General features: G+C 44.3%; 1 protein-coding gene across 1 annotated transcript; it reads right to left on the reverse strand.

Annotated features, from left to right (window-relative positions):
• Positions 1 to 3,983: 3,983 nt before the first annotated feature.
• On the reverse strand, positions 3,984 to 19,863 carry mfsd14bb (major facilitator superfamily domain containing 14Bb). The gene is given in 13 exon segments (XM_056591755.1): positions 3,984 to 5,787; positions 5,995 to 6,131; positions 11,031 to 11,128; positions 11,536 to 11,648; positions 11,847 to 11,902; positions 11,905 to 11,917; positions 14,215 to 14,328; positions 14,772 to 14,990; positions 15,445 to 15,559; positions 16,618 to 16,745; positions 17,534 to 17,596; positions 18,611 to 18,703; positions 19,583 to 19,863. Coding segments are annotated over 13 exon segments (1,629 nt in total). The 5' UTR covers positions 19,853 to 19,863; the 3' UTR covers positions 3,984 to 5,577.
• Between the last annotated feature and the right edge of the window lie 202 nt (positions 19,864 to 20,065).

The following is a 20,065-nucleotide window of genomic DNA, read 5'->3' on the forward strand; positions in this document are numbered from 1 at the left end:
CGCACCCGGACATCAAGTCTGTGTGATGGGGATGGGGATGGTGATGATGGTGGTGGTGGGTGATGGTGGTGTGGTGGTGGTGGTGTGATGGTGATGGTGATGGGGTGATGGGGATGGGGATGGTGAATGGTGGTGGTGATGGTTGGTGATGGTGATGGTGATGGTGATGGTGATGGTGATGGTGGTGGTGGTGGTGGGTGGTGGTGGTGGTGGTGATGGTGATGGGTGAGGTGGTGGTTGATGGTGATGGTGATGTGTGATGGTGATGGTGATGGTGGTAGGTGGTGTGGTGGTGGTGGTGGTGATGGGTGATTGGTGATGGTGGTGGTGATGGTGATGGTGATGGTGATGGTGGTGGTGATGGTGGTGGTGGTGGTGATGGTGATGGTGATGGTGATGGTGGTGATGGGGATGGGGATGGTGATGGTGATGGTGATGGTGATGGTGGTGGTGGTGTTGGGGATGGGGATGGTGATGGTGATGGTGGTGATGATGGTGGTGGTGATGGTGTGGTGATGGTGATGGTGGTGGTGATGGTGGTGGTGGGTGGTGATGGTGATGGTGATGGTGAGGGGATGGTGGTGATGGGGATGGGGATGGTGATGGTGATGGTGATGGTGATGGTGGTGGTGGTGTTGGGGATGGGGATGGTGATGGTGATGGTGGTGATGGTGATGGTGGTGGTGGTGATGGTGGTGGTGATGGTGATGGTGATGGTGGTGATGGTGATGGTGATGGTGATGGTGATGGGTGATGGTGGTGGTGATGGTGGTGGTGGGTTTGTGGTGGTGGTGATGGTGGTGATGGTGGTGGTGGGGCTGGTGGGGTGGTAGATGGTGTGGTGGTGGTGGTGGTGATGGTGCTGGTGATGGTGATGGTGATGGGGTGGTGATGGGAGGGGTGATGGTGAATGGTGATGGGGATGTATGGTGATGGTGATGGGGATGGTGATGGTGATGGTGGATGGTGATGGTGGTGATGGTGGGGTGATGTGATGTGGTGGTGATGGTGGTGATGGTGATGGTGATGGGATGGTGATGGTGATGGGTGATGGCTGATGGTGATTGGTGGTGATGGTGGTGGGATGGTGATGGTGGTGGTGGGGATTAGGGATGGTGATGGTGATGGTAGGGATGATGTGGTCGGGGTGTTGGTGGTGATGGTGATGAGGGTGATGGTGATGGTGGTGATGGTGGTGGTGGTGCTGGGGTGGTGGTGGTGGTGGGTTCTGGTGGGGTGGTGGATGTGGTGATGGTGATGGTGATTGGTGATGGTGATGGTAGTGGTGATGGTGATGGTGGAGGTGTGATGGGTGGTGATGGTGGTGGTGGTGATGATGGTGATGTGATAGGTGATGGTGTGGTGATGGTGATGGTGGTGGATGGTGATGTGATGTGGTGGTGGTGCTGTGGTGATGGTGGTGGTGGTGCTGGTGGGGGTGGTGATGGTGGTGGTGATGGTGATGGTGATGGTGATGGGTGTGATGGGGATGGTGATGGTGATGGGGATGGTGATGTGGGATGGTGATGATGGTATTGTTGAGGGTGATGGTGGTGATGGTGATGGTGATGGTGATGTGATGGTGATGGGTGATGGTGATGGTGTGATGGGTGTGGTGATTGGGATGGTGGTGTTGGGGATAGGGATGGTGATGGTGATGTGGTGATGTTGGGGTGGTGGTGGTGGTGGTGGTGATGGTGATGGTGGTGTTGGTGATGATGATGATGATGATGATGTGGCTGGTGTGATGGTGATGATGATGTAATTATAATAAATAAACACTAAACGGTGCATGAAGATGTTGTTTACACCCCCCCCCTAGGTTTGTCCGTCTGTATGACAATCCAGGGACTGAGCGAGGAGAAGAAAGAGGAAGAGTGAGAGGAAGAGGAGGAGCTGGGAGAAGGGGACGAGGCAGAAGAGGTTCAGAGAAAGAGGTTTTCTGCAGGCCTACATTGGAGTCACTGAAGGATAGAGGTAAAGCGCACCACACACCACCACTCACGCCACGCGCGAGCGCGCGCTGGCATTCGCAACACACACCGACAACAACACATTCGATCCCCTCCCAGAACCTCAAGTCACCTCACAGGAGCGTTCTCATAGCTCCCCCACGGGGACGTGAACGGGGGGGCAACCCTTCTCACTGGCGGGGGAGACACAGGGATGGGAGGCAGAGCGGTTAGGGGGGGTCGGTTTTGGTCTCTATTCGTCATTCCTTTTCAAATATCAAATTGCCGATTTGGTGCTTGGCATGCTGTGGCGCTATCTATTGATAGCTATCTATCTAGTGACAGACAGGATAGCTATCTATCTAGTGACAGACAAGGCATAGTCTATCTATCTAGTGACAGACAGGATAGCTATCTATCTATTGATTTTCCCCTTTTATATAAGCGGGGGAAAACCTTTATATATGGGCGTTGTTTCATCAGTTTAACATTTGACCTCTCCTCAGAAACCTGTGCCTATTCCACCACAAAACGGTGTCCATCTCCCTGCCTGCTGTGAGCAAGTGATTACCCGTTCGTTTCCATGGCACCCCTCCTGCACAGTTCATTCTTAGAACTGGCATATAATATGATAATACAAAATGAAAAAAGTAGAGTAATGATCCATTTGTTTGTATGTTTGTTTGGTCTTCGCATCATACTTTATTCATTCAAATTCATATATTAAGCTGAATGTAAATAGGGCTAGGAATGTCGTTACTGTTATTTCTTTTTTTACAAATGAACAAAAATGTCTGAAGTTGTAGACTGTCGTTTCATCTGATGTTTGTGTGATTTGACTACACTACCTGCTCTGTATTTTATTCCCGATATGAAACATTTCCTTTTTTAATGTTACACAATTGTTCCTAAGCTTTGCATTGATATACATGTATACATTAAACTGCTATACAAAATACTGTGGATCTTTCTCCACCTGCCCGACCTGGTTATGTTTAGCTGGCTGTCCAATGGTCACATGACACCTCAGGATTATTGGTAACTAAAGGTAAATGGGTAAAGCTTGCTGGAAAAGACTCACTGCTTAAGTGTTTGAGTTCAGGGAAGATTCTTTAAACTGACATCTAAACTATTTAGCAATCCTGAAATGTGCAAAACAAGACCAATAAATCCATAGCACAGTCAAATCCAGATCAATCATTTATTAATTCATTGCAAGCGATTCAAAATGATAGTTTTAATAAGCTCAAATTATGCAAATACAAATGCAAAACATATACATACTTATTCATTAAAAAAGTTCTCATTTCCAGAGGCACACGTTTTGCTGAAAAGAAAAGCAATCTCACCGCATCATAAACGCAACATGGATCATTTGGAAATCAGCATTGTTTTCACTGCATAAATGTTTAACTCCTTGTTTATTAATGAAGGCTACATTAAACTAGCCATATCAAACACCTTATATATGCTTCTATCTATCTCTCTCTCTATATATATAACACACACATTAATATGATCAAGGAAAAAAAGTGCTGCTTTATAAAAGGAAGGATCTAAAAAGTCTGAGCTCCTAGAAATGAGCCAAGTGGTACACCAGACATCTATTCAGACATGGTTGATCCGTTAAAGCTGCTCCCATTCACCATGTTGGCTCCACACTCTTGTGCCATGCAGACCGTTGCTCGGAAATCATGATCAAGTTGCCATCATCACATTATGACGACGGACATTTGCAGTGGGTTCATTAACCAATCATTTACAGAGCTGAAAAGATGGTGACGTCTGTGTTAAAATACTGGCGACTTCCACAGGGATTACTGCTTTAGGGCGAGCTCCCCTCACCGTGGCGTTCTGAGGTCGTTATTGGCAACGCTTGCAGGCTGAGCTGACCGGTTTACTGCAATAGCAAGTGGATCCTGACTATGTGAGAACAAGTCCTGATAAGATGATATTGTACAGTATTGAAAGGATGTCTGTACACATTCCCCTGATCACAACTCGCCCCGACACACCACTTTATGGCGGTCCCGCTAACACAAACAGGAGGGAAGCTACACTATACACATGCAGCCGGGATGTCAAGATCTAGAGATGCACAGCCTAGAAGGGTTACCCACAGCCAATTAGAATATAACCCATATCAAGTTAATATATTAATAATATAGGACTATGTATACTACCAATATCCAATTAGTGGGAGGGAAGCAGTTGAAAAGTCTAGGACCGGAGGGGAATGAGTAGCAGTACTATTTATGTTGACCATGTTTAAAGAAGGAAACGTTTGATATGACTGACATTTCTTCAAGTTTCAGAGGAAATCAGGCTTATAAATAATATATCTTCACTTTTGATGGACTAGAAGTACATAAGTAAAATTGCTTAGCCATGGCGAGGATAGTGGCTAAACCGGGCTAGGCTTTAAGCTAAACCCAGACAAGGCCAGACTAGACTATACCAGGGCTAAGTACTGAGACTAGACTAGACTATACCAGGGCTAAGCACTGAGACCAGGCCAGACTATACCAGGGCTAAGTACTGAGACTAGCTAGGCTATACCAGGGCTAAGTACTGAGACTAGTCTAGATTAGAGAAGGGCTTAGCACCGAGTGGCCAGCAGTCACATGCCCGGGGGGCGTGGGTGAATCTGGAATGTCTTTTCCAGGTTTGTTGGCATTTTAAAAGATCCTCATCCCGAGATGGCACAGTAATTGTACTCCCTAGTCGCCTGGTTGACAGACACACCTTGGCAAAAACAATGTCAGTAACTTTCATTCACTTTCAAATTACAAGGGCTTCATTTACCCTACCCAATATGGCAGGTAACACGAAGAAGCAATTTTACATCTGCTCGGTATGCGTCGGGAAAAACATGCTTGAAGCATTAAAACAAAAGGAATTTGTGGGAAATTACTTTTTAAAAAAGTATGCCTCACGGTGGCTTGCTGGACTGACTTCATCTCTCACACACACACTCACACGCACCCTCACACTCACCCCTGTGACGGTTGCCGAAGTAACGGACGATTCCAGAATAGCTGATAACGTACATAACGTGGAGGTCATCTCCATGGCAATATAATGAAAGACATGGTTCCAGATTACCACACACACATGGGAAGGACATTGGTGAGAGCTGTGGTCCCTGAGGAAAGAGTTCCCGTCGGCCATGCCTGCTCTGCCCCCTTCCCCAGAGGCATAGCCGGGGTACAACCTCTAGAAACACCTGGGTGAAGTCCGGGAAAAGACTCACAGTCCAAAGGATTCTAAAAAATAATACCAGGAGGCAAAGTGTCTCTGTCCTCTTCTCGGCGTCGGTCAGACCAAAGCAATTAAAAAAAACGTCCCGGCTCCTCCTCTAACGGGGCCTTCCTGCGATCACTGTGGGTGTGTGTGTGCATGCGTACATCCATGCATGTATGCTCTTGTGTCGGACAAGTCACTCACAACTGCTTTGCACGCGAAAGAAAAATAAGTCTTTAGAAAGTTCTGGATAACATATGTTTACTGAGGCAGGGTTACTTGAAAGGGGGGGGGGCAATGGAGAGAGACGGGGAGAAGAGAAGGCAGGGCAAAGCGCACGGCCGTGACAGGTGGTGTGATCGGAGAGGCTACGTGACACCGTTCACATGCTGCTGTCCTGCAGGAGGGGCTCATGGTCCTCCGTGTCGCTGGTGGGAATGGCCAGGGGGTTGGCGCTCTGGGAGTGGGTGGTAGAGATGCTGCCGGCCTTATCCTCGGGTGATCGGTGGTGATCGGGGATGAAGATGGCCACGCCCAGGGCCAGAATCACGGCACACGCTCCAAACAGGAAGGGGGGGCCGGGGATCACGGACTGCCAAAATAAGAGTTTGGAAAAGACATCGAATGTTGAAACTTTGCAACCGAGCGTTGAATGTCTGAACCACCTGGGCTATCTAAAATACAATTCAGTGTGTGTGTGTGGGTGTGTGTGTGTGTGTGTGTGTGTGTGTGTGTGTGTGTGTGTGTGTGTGTGTGTGTGTGTGTGTGTGTGTGTGTGTGTGTGTGTGTGTGTGTGTACCTGAGAGTGGCTCTCTGCCGTGACCGGCGTGATTTCATCAAGTTCTACGTTGAACATGAAGAAGATGACGCCGTAGAGAGCGGGACCCAGGCCGTTACATAGGCCTCTGATCCCAGTCACCATGCCCTGGACCACTCCTACACATACATTACACATTAGGGGTGGGAATAACGGGGTAACTCACGAACCATACATGGCCCGCAATACCCATAATATCGCAATACAGTAATTCTGCAATGAATAAATATATTGTTAGAGAATCCTATAAGGATACATCACGGTATATGTCTAACGATGAACAAAAAATGACTATGAAAAGGTAAAGTGCTTGAATTCGATCTTTGTTCACGGTCCAAACTGAGTTTTTCAGTTACTCGTCTTTGGTTAATTAACTGCAGTTCAAGTTTCCTTCATTCATGTGTTGAGCGCAACCTCAAGGAGAACTCTGTTTAGAGCGCCTTACTTCATTAATTAAACTATCAACATTTGGGGAGATATTTCCTGTATAACTCTTATACTCTGTATAAATATATAAAGTCCCCTCCAAAAGTATTGGAACGGCAAGGCCAATTTCTTTGTTTTGTTGTTCACTAAAGACATTTGGGTTTAAGATCAAAAGATCAGTATGAGACAAGAGTTCAGAATTTCAGCTTTTATTTGCTGGCATTTACCTTCAAATGTATTAAACAACTTAGGATATATCACCGTTTGTATTAGACCACAGCATTTTTAGGTTAGCAAAAGTAAAGGAACATGTGACTAACAGGTGTTACTTGTTTCCAAGGTGTTGTCTTTTAGGTTGATTAATCAAACATTAAAGAGCTCTGCATGAATTGTCTAAGTTTTTAGCCTTTGTTTAAACCTGTAAGGAGTCCCTTTCTTGTTAAAGAGTGTAAACCAACAAGACCAGAGAGCTGTCTATTGGAGAAAATGAAGCCATTTTAAAGCTGAGAAAAGAATGAAAATCAATCAGAGCCATTTGACAAGCATCAGGCATTGCACCCACAACAATTTGTATGTCCTGAAAAAGAAAGAAGCTACTGGTGTACTGAGCAACAGACATCGAACAGGTCGGACAAGGGAAACAGTAGTTGATGACAGAAAAATTGTGAGGGCTGTCAAGAAAACACCAAAAACATCAAGTGACATGTTACGATCTGAGCTACCGCGCTCGCTATTAACCTGGGTAGACAGCCCGTAACCTAAGTCTGTCCTTAGGTGGTGTGTTTAACTTGAGTATCGTTCCTAATCTTTCCCTGGGTGAGTGCGATCTAACCTATCTAGGGGGTTAGGTGCGAGGTACTCACCACAGGTTCACAGTCACTGAAGGTGAACAGCCCCGCGGCCCGCCGCACCGGCACGTAGTCTGCAGGGGCCGGTTGCACCAACTGGTCTTAACTAAGCCTGGTCGTAACTGCTAAGTAGGTCTTAGTTAAGACCTGGCGTTAGAATGGAACTAACGCGGTTGCACCAACGGGACTTACGCCTGGTCTTAACTACGCCCGGTCTTAGCCATGTGAATGTTCCATGGAATGCGCATATCAACGCGTTGCTAGGATACCTCGTGACAACAGCTATTTACTATTTTACTTGACATGCTGTTGGACACCGAAATAAATAATTAATTCGTTCATTCATTGTCATTCATCAATTGTGTTAATGCCTAACAATAAAACACTGCAAACGAATGTCACTAAAATATGTATTTGTAATGTCTGGTTTACAACGAGCAGGCATTTAGACGGGGATGGTATTTTTTGACAGAAGCAATGCATTGAACATCATCAAATGACAAGGAGCTAAATTGAGTTGTTTTGAGACTGTAAGAGAGATCTGTTTTAATGTCGGCCTATATAAAACATATAAACATAATTAAAACAACATTCACAACTGATTATAAGTTGAGAACGGACTAATCGGCCAGCGATATCTTCCCGACAGGCGGTCGATCTGTGAACACTAGGGATGGGCAAAATGATTATTTTCCGGAAACTAGTTCTTTCAGTTCAGTTCACTATAACGATTCGTTTATTTGATTCGTTCGTTTTGATTCGTTCGTTACGTCAGATTACGTCATTTGGTGTCTGCCCCCCCACCCAGCGAGACGGCCGTGAGCATAATTTAAACCACTTCTAGGCTCTAACCCCCGTGAAAATCGAGAAGATATACTATATAGTATAACTGAACGTCCCACCAATATTTATAACACTTGCTTACTCTCTATATTTCATTCATGGTTTTACATTTATAATTTTATTTTACTTTACATTTAATTCTTCATTGTTCAGGCATTACAGAACTTTCATGGTCATAAATAAAAAACGAACTGCAGTTTAATTTCTTTGTTTGTTCTTAAATTGACGTAGAATGGAGCAAAGACTCCTGGGATTGGGAAATGCGTTTATCCAATAAACAGATGGAGGTCAAGTCTATTTTCAAAAAAATGTAGGGGGATATGAGTGGCCCCACGTCGAATGGTATGACCCAAGATACGTCAGACAGAAAGCACGCATATTCGACGGTACCGCCTTGTCATTTGTTTACCCAGGTGCCATTGCAACACCATTGCTACCTCTCATTGGCTGAATCTTTGAGAACGTTGTAGACTCAATGAATATAAGTTGTGGGGAGACGAAGCTCTGTTCGTTTGTATATTTTATTTACGTGACCATATTTTTGGTTTATGTTAAAAAAAAGAATCGAAGAACCAGTTATTCTTGTTTTGGGGAACCAGTTCTTGTCGTTCACGTTCGGGATTCGTTCGTTGTAACGAATCGGTCTCGACAGACTCATCCCTAGTGAACACTGATCATATCGCCGGCTATGTTTTGAAATGCCCTGTTTGCATAGAAGCGAAGCGCAATGAGCAGTTGCAAGGATGGTGGTAGCGCTGCATTGTATTGGATGTAATTGCTATAGAAACAGCCTGGAATTTCAACTCTACGCCTACCCCTGACCAGGCGTAGGATTTACGCCAGGTCTTAGTGAAAAGAACGCAAATTCAGTTGGTGCAACCGGCGTAATGGTTAGGTTCGACTTAGAACGCCAAGTTACGACCAGGCGTAGTTAAGACCAGGCTTACGCCCAGTTGGTGCAACCCAGCCCAGGCGACCAGCCGCCCACTCAGCTGTTGCTACTTACCTGTGATGAACACCTCAACACCGCCCCCTCTCTGTGACATCAGTACTGACCCCAACTCTAAGCACTAGGGCTGTAACGATACACCAACTCACGATTCGGTTTGTATCACGATTTTTTTACCCACGGTTCGATACATCCCACGATTTTTTTTAATTTAAAATGCATTTTATTTAAACACACTAATATAACAATTAACTTAATGTAACATTTAATCACAAATAATTTGGAACACTGAACAGATTTGAACAGAAAGAATACTATTAAAGTATAGCTAAATTAATAAATAAATAACCAAAGATTGCAGTGGAAGGATGCTTGCAGGTAGGCAAAAACCCTCAACTAGTTTGGTTGGTTTAGTCAAATATCCTCCATAACCCAATATTAGCGCTTCTTATTAGGCTATGTAGCTTAAATAATGACATAATCAGGCCGTAGAGAATGCATCATGTTTAATAGCCTTACTTTCAGTAGATGGGAAAAATATGAACGTCGCAATTACGAGGCATAGTGTTACGAGTAGCGTAGGCCTATGTGTTGCGCGAGAATGGCAGTGTGCGTATGTGTGTGTGAGTGACGTCAGTGAGTGAGTGGACGAGCGAGGAGAGCGAGCGGTAGCGTGTGTGTCTAGTGAAGAAGCGAACGAGTCCGGTAGAATAAAGTACCCATCCTATGGCGACACATTAGTGCCATAATTCACTAATGTGATAAAAGATGCATTCGGGCGTATTATATTATTCCACTCATAGAATCTAGAGTTACAATATGTAACTATCGTTTCAGCCATTAACTGTACAATTCAGAATTACACAGTTACACGTGTTCATTCTTTTTGAAGAGCAATCGTGTTTACATCCTTTTTTATCTAGTGTTTGGTTTTTTCAAGAGCATTTTTTGTTAATAATAGATTGTTTTTGGTTGTTTTGTTAATTTATTCTGGATATTTTAAATGTCTTCCAGACGTCCAGTTCCAGTGTTCTTTAAAAATAAAAAAGTTTATTGATCTTCGAAAGGGTGTACTTTATCATTATATTAGTTGAAATACGGCAATATTATCGCTTATCGCAATAATTTCTGGGGCAATTAATCGCCAAGAAAAAATTGTTATCGTGACAGGCCTAGTGAGGCGTGGAGGAGGAAATTTCATGGCTTGTGCGTGCATGGCTGCTTCTGGAACAGGCTCATTCATATTTATTGACGATATAACTGATGATTAGCCTGGCTCATCTCAATCTACATTGAGATGAGGTCTGGGAACTACACATTAATTTTCTCGTATTTGAGGTGTGGTTTACGACTGCCCGGAGCCGTTTATTGGGCACTACGAACGTCAATCATATGAGTCTGTACGTAGCTCATAGCCAATCGTATCAATTATACCAGATGACGTATTTAGAGTGACAGAAATTCAGGTTTATCATGCAACCGGACAATGAGCCAAAGCACACGGCCAACAAGAAGAATGCAATCGTTTGGTGATGTCTATGGGTCGCAATTTTTAGGCAGTTATTGCAAGCAAGGGTTATGCCACCAAATATTAATGTTATTTACTTAAGACTTTTTGTTCCTTTACTTTTACTCACCTAAAAATGCTGTGGTCTAATACAAACGGTGATATATCTTAAGTTGTTCAATACATCTGAATATAAATGCAAGCAAATAAAAGCTGAAAAACTCTTGTCTCATACTCATCTTTCGATCTTAAACCCAGTGAACAACAGAAACCAAGAAATTGGCCTTGCCGTTCCAATACTTTCAGAGGGGACTGTATATTTGGCGCCAGTGTATCGATTCTCATATCGCAGTATATATCGCCGTATCGATATTTTGTCCCACCCCTAATAGGGTATATACAGTATGCCCATACAGAGGGGCAGGCAGACAGGAGTGTAGCTCACCTTGCTGGTCCGGCAAGGCACTATGTGAGACCAGAGCAGAGACTGCCGGGAAGGTGATGGAGGACAGCGCTGCTATGGTGCCGGCCGCCCACATCATCCTGAACAACACACACAAGAGTAACACATCAGGAGCAATTCACCTTTTCATTGTACTGTTTGGGGGGTTTCACATGTTGTAATTCCGAAGCGGCCATCCTGGTGCTATTTCACCATTATAAGAATAATCAGAGGGTTTACTCGACCCTGTCAACACAGGTTTCTACTGGAACAGGGACCAGGGCCAATGATTTCTTGAGTTAGCCTGAAAGGTTGGTGCTAACTCTGTCCTCGAGCATGGCCCGCGAGCACCAGAGTAAAGTCCTAGTGTGAACACTTTCCTGAGTAAGGAGTTAGCCCAGGGCGGCCAACTATAGCGTGAAAGCCCCTTAGGTATTCCACAGCTAAAATGTGTAATTGGGATGATATTCTGACATGTGTGGACCTGTGTAACACACACAGGACTCACCAGGGCTCGGATCCGAAGGCGTACCACAGCAGCTGCAGCACTTGGAAGCTCAGACCCAGTAGAACCGTCTTCTTATACCCTACCGTTCTCATGAGGACACTGAGCAGCACCGTCTATACACACACACACACACACACACACACACACACACACAACACACACACACACACACACACACACAACACACCAACACCCACACACACAAACACACCACACACACACACACACACAGTAGGAAATCTATCAGACTGTTAGCAATATCTTAGGGATATCATGTGCCCACAACAGTGAGCTTTAGATGGATTTGTTACCTGGGCGATGATGGACAGAATCCCCACCATGGCGATGTAAGCAGCATGGCTGCTGGGGAGAACTTGATCACCTAGAACAAACAAGCATTTATGATAAATGCTAAACGTCTGCCCAGGCTTATGAATAACCAAAAGATACAATTTCTTAATCCGATTTTTCGGCGGGCCGATATTAGGCATTTATCTATCTATCGGTATCGGCATTTATAATGGCCGATTAATGAATATTTTATCTTTTTTTTTGGGGGGGGGGGGGGGGGGGGGGGGTTTTTGTGTTTTTGTTCAAAGGACTTTGAGTTTCATATCATAAGTTTGTATTTTTATACATTTTATTTGTCAGAACTGTGTGAGTGTGAGTGACGTCAGCGAGTGAGGAGAGCTAGTGGTATGCGAGCGGTAAGCGGTGTGCGTGTCAGTTTAGTGAAGTAAATAACGAGTCCGGTTGTGATAATAGAAGAATAAAGTACCCAGCCCGCCAAGAATCGGTGGCCGCTACATTCCGACCATATTCCGACCTATATACAGACCCACTGCCGGTCAAAGTGAAGGGTGCTGCCCCCCTGCAGGGAACATCTCCCCTGTGCTCCTTGACTACGGTCTGGGAGTAGACAGCAGGAAAGGTGTAACGCAAACCAGCTCATATTTGGAGGCGGAGCGCAAGAGGGAATACGTGGTCCAATAGTGCGAGTTAAAAATAAAGCACATAAATTTGAATGATTTTAGCTTGTGTGTGATTTATCGCGGGCACGAGTCGGGTAACGGGCCAAATATTATAGGGTCCGGATTTCATTTTGATATTATCACGGGTGACGGGGCGGATCTGGTGCTGAACTTTGCCGGTTTGGGCGCGGGCGGGTCTCAAACAATGGACCCGTGCAGGACTCTGGCCTAGGCTATTGAAAATAAACAAAATATTGGAAAGCAGAGTAGGTTGGGCCGCGTTGGTTGGTTGGCCACGAGAAAGTATCTCTAAAGGAATTGTAGCCCAAACAGTTGCATGGTAGATCCATAGATCTGGTAGGTCAGATTCCAAGTCAGCTGAGCTACAATGCTGTCCATGATGCTGACATGGCTAATGCGGCCCAACCAACTCTGCTTTCACACACACACACACACACACGCACACACACACACACGCACACGAGATAGGCCTACTCTCTCGTTAGCACCAGATACTTTCTGGTGCCCACGAGAAGCGTAAAAAAATAAAAAACATTACCCCAATTCCCTTTACGAGTTCCGTACTTTTCTATTGTGACAATAAAACAATGAAATAAAGTTTATTTTTAAGCTGAATTACCATATTATTTTAGTGAGGACTCATAAATAACTACAAATAACCAATGTTATGGAAAACTGTTTATGTTTTGTTATGGTTTTCTGGAATTTTTTTTTAAATATATAGCGGCCGATATATCGGATTTTTAAATCACCAAATATTTGTAGCGGTATCGGCCTTAAAAATCATTTTATCGGTCGGGCTCTTATTTAAATATTATTGCTGTCAGTTAAACACGTTATTAACGGTGTTAACGCAAACCAATTTTAACGGCAGATTTTTTTTCTTTTTTTCTTTGGCTCAAAACAAAGAAGCAGTAGCCTGACTGCTTTGTTCAAGGCAGTATGTTTGTATATTCATCTTTTAATTGCACTATAGGCTTTATTTTTGTATCTTCCTGTTTTGATCAGTATATGCCAATGTTGTTATCAATAAAAATACATTTGCACAAGGCAAGCCGATGCACCTCTCCATGTTGATAAAAGCATTAAAATGAGAAAAATTAATGGGACAAAGAAATCAAGGGATATTTAGAATAGAAAAAACATTTGCGATTAATCATGAGTCAACTATGGCATTAATGCGATTAAATATTTTAATCGCTTGACAGCACTAGTAAATATACAAAATGCCTTCTCTTGGTTGCATGCATGTCATTCCATGAGTCATCCATTAAAGGCCTTTTCGGGTTAACAGTTAACGTCAATCACCCAACAGTGAGAGGAGATAGTGAAAGCCTCTACAACAAAACTAAGTCCAGACCAAAAGTGACCCGAAGGCATTTTGCATTCATTTAAATGTTGACTGTGGGCAGGGACTTATTCAAATAGGGTTTACTTTCGGTTGAGTTTCTAGTGATTGAACAATTCAGCACTCCCCGTCCTTCAACTTTGAATGGCTAACCTTTATTGATGGGCCTGGTGAGTGCATAGGCCTTGTTACCTGTTTTAAGTTGTATTGATTTGCCTGGTGAGTGCATGGGCCTTGTTACCTGTTTTAAGTTGTATTGATGTGCCTGGTGAGGATCTGGGCCTTGTTACCTGTTTTAAGTTGTACTGCTGTGCCTGGTGAGTCCGTGGGCCTTGTTACCTGTTTTAAGTAGAGGAAGAAGCTGGAGTATTGTCCCGCTTCAGGGAGGTAGGAAAGGAAGACCGTCACGCAGATCAGCAGCACTGTGCTATCCTTTCCCACACGGCGCAGAGACTGGGGACACACACAGTACAAGTCAGATGCGAGTAATGTTTGAGTGTGTGTGTGTGGGGGATGTAGGAGTAAGTACCTCTGACCCTAGTGTTTGCCCTACGACCCAGGGGTCATGACAGCTCACCTCTTGGGGTTAATGTGTGACTAACTTTCTTTGGCCTGAGATCTCTCCAGGTAGTTCAGTCTGTTGACTTGGATAGCCTTCAAATTCGATTTGACTCTATATCGCATCATGAAGGCTTTCCTTATGCAGATCATTGTTCAACTGGCTTTTTTTTTTTTCACTGATTTTCATTTAGATTGGACATTTCATACTGCTCAAATAAAACAAACATTACCAGCAATTTTTTCGAACAAAAATAAAAACACATTGTGTACAGGTTTAAAAGTTTAAACGAATTATTAAAGCCCGAGCTAGGAGCAACCACGACCAGCAGACTCACAGCAAAGGGGTCCGCCTGCTCCCAGGAGATGGGGAAACCCCAGGAGCTCAGCCTCATCTTGTCTGGCAGCGACTCCGGAACCACAAAGAACACAAAGGCAATGTCCGCCACCGCAATCACAGTGGCGACCAGCACCACCAGACTGTCTCCGTACTGGGCGGACAGGTACTCCCCAATAGCCGGGCTGATGACCAGACTGGCCGCAAAGGTAGCGGACACCTACCGAGAGATTGAACACAGTGGACGGTGAACTTAGAACGTGGCACACTAAGATACATCACAATATCATCAAGATGAGGATCAGAACTAAGGGATAATGTACAGCCGGCTGGTCATTTATCGCTAAATAAGCCCCCGCTGCATTAATGTTCTTGCTCCAGTGTCCCCAATTAGCTTTCATTGATTTAAAATGATTATATTGCTTCAGATTAAACAAAAAGTCTGTAGGCATGCACAGTGGCCATAACAAGCGCCATCAGATCAGATACCCCTGTGTTCCCCCCAACGATAATACCTCCGTACTGCTACAGACCAGAGAATGAAACACGCCCAGCCCCCCCCCCCCGAGATTGAACACCCGAATAAAAAAAAAGTACTGAGAGTAAATCCATGGTCCATTTTCCAACAGATTATATGCAACTGAACAGATTGCAAATAGTGCATCCATCGTTACCAGTCCGTAGGCAGTGCTGCGTTCCTGCTCATCGGTGATGTCAGCCACGTAGGCAAATATGACAGAGAAGGTCACCGCGAAAACGCCCGACACAGAGATCAGTGCAAAGTACCACCTGTAAGGGGAGACAAACACATTCAGCGCTCCCTAGAGATCAACAGAATCTGGGTGAATGATATGTGGTTCTCTTTAATAAAGTTATCCAGTGGTTAGTGCAGATACCGCAACAACACCTACTAGATAGGAGTCAGGATTAAGAACCTTAATTGGTTTTTTTCAGTCTCCTCTGACGGCGAGTGATTTGAGTCACGAGAAGTGTGTCTGGGGAGAGGCTCGTTTCAGCAAGCGGAGGCAGTATGAGCTGCTGTTCATTAGTGGACCTCCGCTTGCAACAGATTATCAGTTATGATGCAAAGCCAGGTTCAAATTCATGGATCAATCCATCGTGGTTAGTTCACTTTCGCCATAATGTACTTACTCCTGTGGTCACCGTATGTGAACCATCAAACATAATGGGACCTGTGTCATGATAAATATCCCACTTTTGACGCTTTATTCATTTGCTCTCACTCTCCTCCTCCAGCTCCCCCAGTCACATGGGCATCATGTGAGGGCCCACCACTCTACCCAGCGGCTCGCTCCCTTCCTTAGGAGTTTGTGTAGTCTGTGTCTGATGGCCGCGTACATGAATGTACTTGGTATGCTAGACCAAACTCCAACCTCGGGAAGATACAGTGGGTCTTCATCATGTTCTCAGTACTCAGAAGATCACACCGGAGTTGGTGATACACAACTGAATAATTTGTTAACAAAACAAATAACAGCTCTCTCAAAGTTCACCATGACTTATTTCTAAAGGTAGACAACATATTGGTAATTGTGAGCCAGCTGTAGCAGATTATCAACCAAACTAATGCCAATGACACGTCTATAACAGCACCATGCTTATGAGGAAGGCTTAAAATAACTGAACTAAAGTTCAGTTCTTCATAAAATAAAGCTTTGGTTCAGTTATTATATGATCTAGTTTGCACTAGATATGATCTAGTTGATGCACAGCCTAACAGATGCTATGTGGAAATCAAGAACACACACACACACACACACACAACACACAACACACCCACACACACACACACCACACACACACACACACACACACACACAACACACCATGGGCTGATCCTCATCAGGGGAATGGGTGCACACGTGAAGAAGACTGTCAAGAGGAGGAAGGACTTCCTTCCCCACACGTCTGACATGGCACCAATCAGAGGGGCGGAAAGGAACGACAGGAGACCCTGAGGCAACAATGACAGAAGACAAGTTAGTGCTGATACATCGCTTATGTGTCCAAGTTTCTTTTCGAGGCACTCTGATGTTTGGAATTAAAGGAATTATCTTTAAATCTGTTTAGGAATATACATCAACAATTGTGGTCAGCACAGGTTTGGCTATAAGTGAAAGTTAGGCCCGTTTATCTGTGGAGCTCAGTCTGAGCAGAGGTTTGTGTTGATGGCTGAATCTGAGAGTTAAGCTTCTTTGACACTATGGACGTTCAAGACACTCTTGTAAAAAGTGTCAAAGAAGCCAAGGTGTGTGGGGTATTTCATTAACAACATCGCTCATTATAACGCTCATTAAAGGCACTAGTTTTAAAAAGGTTCATCCAAAAGTGTCTATGGGTCGTCAGCATGTTGATAAATCGTCCCCCCTCCTTCCTAGAACTCTCAGCCCAAAACTCAATGTTTTTAATCTCATAGGGTTCGACTTTGAGCTGAAACCAGTGTTCACTTACACTTCTGTTCTGAGTGAGTTACTGAGTGGGTAAGAGGCAAGATGCATCCTTGCTTCATTCGTTCTTACTAAGAACAGGCCTCTGTATACTTCATTACAGGTAAGCACCCCAAAGTAGACCTTGATGCAAGCCAAAATTTTTAGAATTGTACTGCTACCAATTTTGGAGAAGTTGTTGGGGGAAGTGAGTGTTGAAATGGTGATGAATGATACAGCGTAGAGGAGACAGGAAGACTGCGATGAAGTGTGTGGCAAATGTTCAGACGGCCAAGAGGGTCTGGGAAGAAATTACCTTCACTCCCTGGATCATACCGTTCATAAGGAACGTGTGCTGAGGGAAAGTTTCATGGAGCACCTGAGGGAGAAGACATGAGATGCTTAAATCGCAGGCAGGCTATGGATTTATGTAACCTAGTAGTATTGGTTGATAATATAAGTGCACCATAACGATTTCCTTTTGATTCTTACCCAACATGGATCAAACAAATTTTCTCTGTTGAGCATCCCTTTTTAACAGAGGAAGAATCAAGTCTATTCGGTGCTTAGTTGACATTTGTTTGATTTTTTCCACATTAAAGCCCAAGTCCAGCCATAACATACACAAATATAACACAGCTGGGGGACTCTGGGTGCCTACATAAAGGATTCAAAACATGTAGTATCAGAGTACACTGGATGTTTGCCTTTGCTGGTCCGCACGGAGGCCAGTTTTTGTGACTGCGCATACCTGCCGATTGCATACTTGTTTGTCAGACACAGCATGGATAGGCTTGAGACTTTCTCATCTAGATAATTTTTGTGAAAATGTAGCTCCGTCCTGTATGGATATCCTGTTTATATGTGTCAATAGTTAGCATGAAAAGGTGAACCAAAAACGTTTAAGTTACTGGAAACTCGTAAAGTGGAAACGACGCACAGTGATGCGCGGGTTACCCAATTACCCGCGGGCCGGGTGGGTTGGGTAGCAGTTTTCTCTAAGTATCGCGGGTTCGGGTGGGGCGGGTCAAAAAAGTCAAAACCCGCAACCACGCATTTGTTAACAGTTCTTCAATAAATAATTGCGTAAAGCTGTCGTTGTTGTTGTTGTTTGATGTAGACCTGCCGTTGAAGTTTCACAATAATGCGAATTTAGCGCAAATCCTTCTCATTTAGTTACGTGTTAAATTAGGCATAAGCCTCAGCCCCAGGCTTTTTATTTTATTTGTTGTTATTATTTTTATTTTTTTGCTGGTTTGGAAAATGTCTTGGGTCGGGTGTTAAAAAAACGCCCTCTCGACACGATTATGTAAGATGAACAGCTGGACTATGAAGGGCAAAAGTCTGCAAAGTGTCCCTCCACACTGTGTACTTAACTGAAGACTTTACTCACCTTCAGCATAGGTGTCGTGAGCAGGCCCCAGGCAAAGAACTCTAGAAAGATGACCACCACAGCATGGCTGACTCTAGCACGCCCTCGGCTATTCTGTAAGGAGCCTCAGTGTCATGATTCCAGCAGAGATAAACATAACATTAAAAATGAAGCTAATACAACGACTTTGATTATGATAACATCTTTCAAGGCGCTGTGTGTATGTGTGTGTGTGTGTGTGTGTGTGTGTGTGTGTGTGTGTGTGTGTGTGTGTGTGTGTGTGGTGTGTGTGTGTAAAGGCAGGGTATCACTTCATCCACTCATATTAACACCCTTCAAAAGTAACAGCTTTTGTTGTGGTAGGATAGGAGATGAGCATAACATGAAGTGGCATCATAGATACAATAAAGTCATCCATTCTCCAAAAGAGCCCATTCAGCTGATCGATCATCGCAAGCATTTTATACATTTAACCCAGCCATTAGTTGCTTGGAATGTAGGTCCACAAATTGCAGTACAGGTTTGTCTATATGCAAGGGCCTACGACTCATGTATGAATGTTTACACGCGACATCAGTCTAGGCAATAATTACCACAGCAATAACACCACGTCAAATATGTCATAAAGGTTTATAGTGCATCTCAAAATAAACTCTCAACGCGTCATTCTGAATCGATACAATGTTATTTATCGAAGATTAAGCGTAGTTTTGTAGTTTCAAATTGAGTACTTGTGAGTTATGTTCACTGTCATTCAGCCACCGGCATCTGGGTGTTGATGTTGGCTAACACGCTAGCTGTTTACATCCCCCCCAACTACATGTATATCTCTCCAAACCGAGAACAAACGTGATACAATGTGGCGGTAATAAAATTGCACATCCGACAACAGATGTCCAATGTCAATGATCGATGTCATTTCACTCATAGCTGCTCACGTACAGTATTAGCATTAGCCCACAGCGCTAAAACACGTCCCAGTAGCAGACTTACAGAGCCGCGGACCAACATAGCGTCGCTGGCCTCCGTCGCTGCTTTCTCCTGGTTCATCTCACATCTTGCCGAAACGATGCTCACATGAAGTCCATGAGGTCCAGCTGACTGGGTTGGCTGCGTTTCTTCCAGGGTGTATGCTGTAAGGACGTCTTTGCAAACTATCCCGAACTCTAAATAAGAGTAATTATAACGCGGTACTCCGTGTATCTCAGAGTCATGAGGAGGCTTGGCCTTCGATACACTGAATTCCTCAGCTCCGATTTGCATGTTTAGAAAAAGGCGCTGGTGTTTATGTTATGGGTCAACTCGCATGGGCGGTGCGTTTTATTGAAAGGTTAAAGGTATGACATATCAAAACACCGCCCCTCTTAGCCACCTATACTAAATAAAACGAACTAACTTTTGACTTCTTCCCGGTGTGAGCACCGCCCCTTCTTGAACGTAAAGCACCATCAACTGTTTTCTGATCAGTTTTGGGGA

This window comes from Gadus chalcogrammus, chromosome 6 (assembly GCF_026213295.1).
Source record: "Gadus chalcogrammus isolate NIFS_2021 chromosome 6, NIFS_Gcha_1.0, whole genome shotgun sequence".
Taxonomy (NCBI): Eukaryota; Metazoa; Chordata; class Actinopteri; order Gadiformes; family Gadidae; genus Gadus; species Gadus chalcogrammus.